Below are 7,037 nucleotides of genomic sequence, written 5' to 3' on the forward strand. Positions count from 1 at the left end.
CCCACAGAGATGTTCTTGTTGTGGTGCTTCATACATGCAGCACCGCTCTGTGCATGCAACACCACCATGCAAAAGCATTGCTTCTACTTTGGTCCTTATTTGCTGCCCCACCTTTCATGCTTGCAAGGCTTAGGGATGTCGTTGCTGGTGTTTATTTACTGAGAGCTGGAAGTAACTTGTGAGCAAAAACTGCTCTGAGCAACTGCTGTAACTGCCTGACTTGTGAGTGTCAGTGCTCACAGTTGACCCAAAATGGTAGTTTCTAGGAGCCTGACTTGGAACACATTTCCATTCAAGATGTGCTTTCTGCCGCCTCTGTCGTGTCACGTGTGTCGCCGTCAACTTACATCTTTGATAACATGTTGAGATTTAGCATGAAATTCTCAAAGTCATGAAAAGCTCAAGAAGCTGAATGGCAGCCTAACAAAGCTTTGAGCTCATACACTAATCACTGTTGATGTTTTCCCCCCCCTTTAGTGTCACCCAGAGGATCGGAGAGCTGACAGCAGCTGTGTTCGGGGGCTGTGCATTGTGCTGTGGCGGTGTCTGCAGAACGACTTGAGACCGCCCTCTGGTTGCAGCCTCTGACCACCTGGCCAAAGACCGTGCTGAAGGATGGGCCCGGAGAATTTCATCACATGAGGCTGCTCCAGATTGTAGCATCTGCTTTCCAGAAATGCAGATAAAGAAGATGAAGGATCCCGGACATTCATTATACACCCCACAGGTGAATGAAAGACATAGCTCGGTGACCATGTCACCCAAGCAGCCTAACACCAATAAGATGACTCAACCAGAGAGACAAGATGCTCAGGCGCTGTTGTACCCGGGCACAGAGAGCGAGGCTGCCATGGTGACCGTTGCTACCTGTGTAAAATGCAAGAATGTCCACAAAGTACTCCTCCAGGACTTCCTCAGGGGTCCCGGCCAAAACCCCAAAGATGATACCTACGTCTGCTTCCAGTGCAGCCTGGGTGTGCCCCCTCCTCCCTTTCATTTCATGAATGGCAATTCCGGGGTCGCTCACATTAGCAGTCAAGCTGCAACCATAGCCAGCCCTCTGGCGAATAAATTCAAAGCCAGGAACTACAACCCCGACAAATACTATTGTGACAAGTGCCGGTTCTCCACCAAGGACCCCTTGCAGTACAAAAAGCACATGCTGCAGCATGATGAAATCAAGTTCATCTGCTCACACTGTAGCCACATCTCATACACCAAAGGCGCATTCCAGCGACACCTGGTGAAGCACACAGGTGTCTTCCCTTACCAGTGTGAGTACTGTGAATATGGGGCCATCCGCAATGACTACATCGTCAAGCACAGAAAGAGAGTCCATGAAAAGGACGGGGACAAACGCTCACCCAAGACCATCACCAAGTCAGAGCCGAAAAGGACCAGCACCTCTAAACAATACTCCGAGCCCCTCAGAACGTCCAGTGTGAGGGCCACCTTTCACAACAGGCTGTCAGACCAGCTTTCCCGGTTCTCCCTCCATGCCAACAAAGGCAAAACACCCAACATCACATTGTTGCCAGAAGCCAAGGAGTCCCAGAAGGACGTGGTGTGTATCCCTAACAAAGTGACTGTGTCTGAGCCAGGTGACACCAGTGTGTTTGAGAACAAGAACGTGGAGGTGGAGGTGCTGTCCCCCGCCAAGGAGCCCGTTCAGCCTGGCATGCCACTGACTGTGGTGGCACCTTCCGAGCTTGTCGTCCCTGCCAACTGTTTAGCCCAGCTGTTGGACGTGAAGGTGGTCAACGGGACACAACAGGTGGTTCTGAAACTCTTCCCTCTGGAAGAAAACAGTTGCCTCGAAGCTGGTGTGGGTGGGGCAGGAAATTCGGAGCTGGCAACCAGAGAAAAGGTTGCCAGCGAGCAAGGGGAAAACGTGGCCTCAGAACAGACATCATCATCACCAATGGAGGACAGAGGTGGCAAGCTAGCAGGACTTGATCCTCTCCAGTCCTCCATGCACAAGCAGGTGAGAAATGTGCAGTGGGCCAAGTCTTACGATTTCTTCTCACGTGAGACCAGCAGGCGCCAGGGGGACTCCTTCCTGGACTGGAAGGGAGTGGAGGGCCTGCAGAAGAGGAACAGTCCCCATCCACACAGGACTGCACCACCTGCACCAGTGGCCTTCAAAGCACATGGCCCACCGCCCATAGTGAAAACCAACCTTCTTTGTGGCCCTGGAACTGCATCCAGTCTTTTCCCATATAAGGATGCAGTCCCATTCCCAGAAGATGGGTGGAGTTCACACCGCAGCCCCCATCCCTTGCTTCCTCTCGCCTCCCGACCTACAGCCACCTCCTTCCGACCTGCAGCCACCTCCTTCCGGGGAGAGAGGGGTGCAGTAAGTAACAGTGACTTGGAATCCCGAAGTGAGCTCAGCATCCCACTAAAGATTCTTTCCTCCATCAGGAAGGCTGGGCGCAGCTGGCCAGAGGCAGCCCTGGGTGTCAGCCAGCTCTCTTCTCCTCACGAGAGTGAATGCTTACACATAAACCTGGGTGGGAAAGATAGGCTCCGAGGCCAGCCTGAGGAGAAGAAGCCCCTGGAATTCAAGAGTCCTGAGAGAAGCGCCAGCCGCTTCGAAGGCCCTGTCATCTCGTCGGTCTTCTCTCTCAGTTCTGGCTCTGAAAACATTCCTGAAGGCATCAAGTGGAATGGCGCCACCTCCAAGATCAAGTCAATCGAAATGTTGCGCAGAAAGATCGCCCAGCTCATCGAGTCCTGCGGTAAGCCCTCGTCCCTGACCACAAACAGCATCCACCGCCGTTCCGCGGGGCCGCTGGCCAAGACCGCTTCAAAGGCCGTCTCAGAAAGTACCCAGGATGTGAACATGGCAGCTCCCAGCTCAGGCTATCCCGCTGGTCCTCTGCAGAAATCCTGGGATGGTGGCACGGTTGGCACACAGCTCCCTGGGGAGCAGGTCTCCCCACAGTTTGTCGAGAGTAGGAAGGCTCCTGTCGCTGCCCCGGTGTTGATCCCTAAAGGGGCTGTGCTGAGGGTTCTCCACTCTTCCGAGGATGCGCGTATCATAGAGGCTACGTGTGAAGCTCCTGTCATACCGTGCGATGAAACACAGATGGTGAGTCCCCTCCCATTCCTCTCGGTGAAGCAGGCAGACTTGAGTTTACAAACAAGTGACAGCGGACCCATCGACATGTCCCAGAATCCAGAGACACTTCCCCGGCTGAAGCCCAAAAGAGAGAGCTCTGTCTGTGGCACCACTGCCCCCAGAAAGGCTGCACCCCTACAAGGGCCCCAAGGAAGCAGCGAGCGGAGCAAGCCAGGGAAACTGCTTTCCAGAAATCTTGCCGTAAGTCGAAGAAAGACCAAACAAACGAACTCATCCAGGAAGAAAAACAAGCTGCAGGCTGACCCCAGCCACTATCTCAAAGACCCCTCCATTTTTCAGGTGGCCAGACAGCTTCGCCTGGTTGCCGTGAAACCAGACCAGCTGATCAAATGCCCCCGGCGGAACCAGCCGGTCATTGTGTTGAACCACCCCGACGTGGACTCTCTGGAGGTGACTAATGTGATGAAGGTCATCAACAAGTACAAAGGCAACGTCCTCAAAGTTGTCCTGTCTGAGCGGACCCGGTGCCAGCTGGGCATCAAGCGCCATCAGGTGCGGCTCACTTATCAGAACTCGCAGCAAGCCAACCAGATCAAAAGGCAGTTGATGCTGAAGATGAAGCTGAAGAAGGTCCATAAGAACAACGACCAGATGGTGGAGACCTTGCCTGATGACTCTTCACAGTGTGTGTTTAAGTGCTGGTTTTGTGGGCGGCAGTACGAAGACCAGGAAGAGTGGATGAGTCACGGCCAACGGCACTTGATTGAAGCAACTCGAGATTGGGATGTCCTTTCCTCCAAGGGCAAATAATCAGTGAAAAAGCCAAGATGAGCCTTTGAATCAAGTTGTTTCTCTTGCTTACGGTTTGTGCTGGTTCACCTCTCCTCTCCCTTCCGTTCCCACAGTTCCTTAGGAGAAATCCAATCTGTATAGGGATGGGAGAGTTCTTCCTATCTCCTCTAGGAATATTGGATGTCAGGAGCCTTAACTCAAGATAGGGGCCCGAGCTCAGGAAGGTGTTCAGAGCTCCTCCAATTTTATGCACAAACATATGTCCATGGTTTTTTGTTGGGCTTTTTTTGTTGTTGTTGGTTTGTTTTAAGAGACTGTATGAAACTTTGAGTAGATTTTCAGGGAGACCTGAAACGTCTCTTTAGCACCCCTTTTTTCAGGGTAGCTATAGGTCTTTCCTAGTCCATAGAGAGGGATAAATTTAGAATGTTCTACTCATACTCTTTATATAAGAAAATGCTACTGAAGAATTAAACTAATTCTCTGTGTCCACTTCCACTCTGTTTCTGCTTTTTCGTGTCATGTCTCTTAAACAGGTGATGTGTAATGGAAATGGTATTTTCTGTTTTATTAGCTTAAATTTGGTTGCAGGAAAACATGACCCTTCTTTGAGATCTCTGCCCCTTTCTGTAATGCTCAGAAAGGTACTAAATAATACAGCACGGAGAATCTTGCCTTTGTTAGCCATTGCTAAGGCTCTGTGGGTAAGCCTGGATTTATCAACGCCACAGCAGGTGTTAGGAGAGGTGAAAAAAAAAACCCTTTACAAGCATTTAGTTTTGCTTTCTTACAAAGCATCTTGATTTATGATGACAGAGAAGGGAATGTGCCTTCTTGGGGGATAAAAAAAGATCAAGAAGAGGAGAAATAAAAAATGAAATCTCCTTTGCCCTTACTGGTCCCACAACCACAAGTGACCGAGTTTCTTCCTAGGACAGATCCCACTTGGTATGAGAAGTCAAGGCTGGATTCTGCAGGACGTTTTGATGGAGTTCACTGTGACTTGATTTTGCTAGGTGAAAACTAAGGTTTCCTTTCCAGAGCCCTTGGTAGAGTGCACATTCATCATCTTGTTTTACCTTGGTTGTCATTTGAGTGAGAGTTTACAAAAACAACTTGGTTTCCTATTTATCTTGGTCACTTTGGGGTTTGGCAGCCCCCACCTCCCTTTGGGTCATATCCTGGTCCTTCTTTGCCATTAACAGTCACTGGTAACAGGAATCCATGTGGAGCCTATTCCCTTGGAAGACAGTGTTTCTGCTAACATTCTGCCCCTCTCTTCTTGTGCCTTTGAGGTTCTTCCTGAAATGACGAGAAGGGGCCAGGTATCCGCCTGCCATCTTGGCTAAGGCTGTAGAAACACTGCTCCTGGTCTTCGGCTTAACAAGCTGGTTCTGCTTTATCTAAGCCCACCTGTTCTAGGGACACCCCTCTGCCAGAGCTCCTTCCCACCCCCTCCCCACCAATTCCTCTTGGAACTGAGCTCAACATCTGTCCAGCACCCCAAACCACCTCTCTGGATTCTTGCCACTTCTTGGGCTGATGATATGGCCAGTGTACCTTGGACTAGTTCTTGGTGTTCACTTGGCTCATGCAGGGAGATTCCTGCTAGAACCAGGGACACAACCACAAAACAGCCTCAGCTCCTTTGTTTGCCTGTCACCAAATACTGTCCCTTCCTTGGGGCCTTATTTGGTGCTGAAAGTGAAACAAGGAGCTGGTCTATCTGGAAACTAGTGATACTTCTGTCCTTTTGATTATTCAAGTAGAGATAGCCACCTGGCTGGCTTTCTTCCCTACTTGGGTAAAGCTTAGATTGTAATCATTTTTTATTCTTACTCAGATCAGTATTTCTCATAGATGATTCAGTATATCATCAGGTTGATTGGCTAGATTTTCTTGAAATTTAAAAACTTGCTTTAAGTTATGTATGTGTCATACATATAAATATTTTTTATCATATAGAAATAACAGTAGCTAATTTTCTAATTTCCTGTTTTATAATGACACATGGGCTGGAAAGATATGTAAAACTTTTTTATATTCTAGAAATAATTTATTTTGCAAGTACCTTTTTTATAATAGTCTGATCTCATTTGTAGGGGAAATTTAAAAAAGCACAGGAAGCAATGGGTCTGGTCTGTTTGAACAGACAGGAGCAGGAAGCCCAGTGGATCACTTTGTTAATTGGTTTTTGTTCAATTTCAGTTGTTGCTTTTGGGGAGATGGGCTTTTTCTTCACAACGTAATAGAGAGGGTTCCAAAGGTTTATCCACATAGAAATTGGAAATCCTTCTGTAGGAAGGAAGACTCCCAAGATGTGGAGAGAAGGAGAGAGCCAGTGATTTCTTTTCTTCTGCCTACCTCTCCCCTCTTGGCAGTATCTCCGCTAAAAGGCCAGGTTGGCCAGTGGGTCAGTGCTAAGTGTCGACATGAGATGTTTACACTTTGCAGCAAAAACTCTTTAAGTATTACCCAAAGCCCCACTTTATGGAGCTAAATTGTCTAAGTAGAGAGAATGTAGCAAATCTGTTAAGGACATCTTCAGAATGTCGGTAGTTTATAAAGGAACTGCAAGGATGTCTGAAAGTAAAAAAATGGGAAAGTGAAAAGCATTGAGCCTATAAAACAAGCTTTGGAAAATAGTGTGTTAACAGATAGGTAAATGTCATGAACATATTTTTAATAAAACTTGAGTAGGAGCTGAGTATTTGTATCCTCTTAATTTTAAAAGATCTCTACCACATTTTATTAATAGTTATTGAGAAAACAATATTAAAACTTGTTTTTTTAAAATAGGTTTTCTTGCTTTTTTGAGGGGGAGAGAATCTTACAAGATGTCTGGCACACAGGCACAAATAGCAGTGACTCAGAAATGTGCTTTAATAGATTATATTTTATCCTCGAGTTCGAGACATTTTAGGAGCCTCTGGTATGAGCCAGATGTTTGTTGAACCAAATCAAACACAATATACGAAACTGCAGAAGCTCCAGCCCTCTTCTTTAGAATATACATTTGGCCCTCCACCTCTGTGATTTCTGAATTTAATGAATCACAGATTGAAAATGTTCTTTAAAACGCAATTTAACTGGTCGCAGCAACCTCTCAAAAGTTAAGAGGGAGCATTTGCATCGTATTAGGTATTAAAAGTGATCTTGA

General features: G+C 47.6%; 1 protein-coding gene across 1 annotated transcript; it reads left to right on the forward strand.

The window, feature by feature from the left end:
* Positions 1–676: 676 nt before the first annotated feature.
* ZNF518B (zinc finger protein 518B) lies at positions 677–3,895 on the forward strand. Its single transcript, XM_006884527.1, has one exon. The coding sequence runs from the start codon at positions 677–679 to the stop codon at positions 3,893–3,895; it is 3,219 nt and encodes a 1,072-aa protein (XP_006884589.1).
* The last annotated feature ends 3,142 nt before the right edge of the window (positions 3,896–7,037 follow it).

Source organism: Elephantulus edwardii, unplaced genomic scaffold (genome assembly GCF_000299155.1).
Source record: "Elephantulus edwardii isolate Elephantulus edwardi_28Jun2011 unplaced genomic scaffold, EleEdw1.0 scaffold00035, whole genome shotgun sequence".
NCBI lineage: Eukaryota > Metazoa > Chordata > Mammalia > Macroscelidea > Macroscelididae > Elephantulus > Elephantulus edwardii.

What these genes read in the sequence shown, in the direction of transcription:
- ZNF518B (XM_006884527.1), top strand. Translation starts at nt 677, where the DNA reads ATGCAGATAAAGAAGATGAAGGATCCCGGACATTCATTATACACCCCA.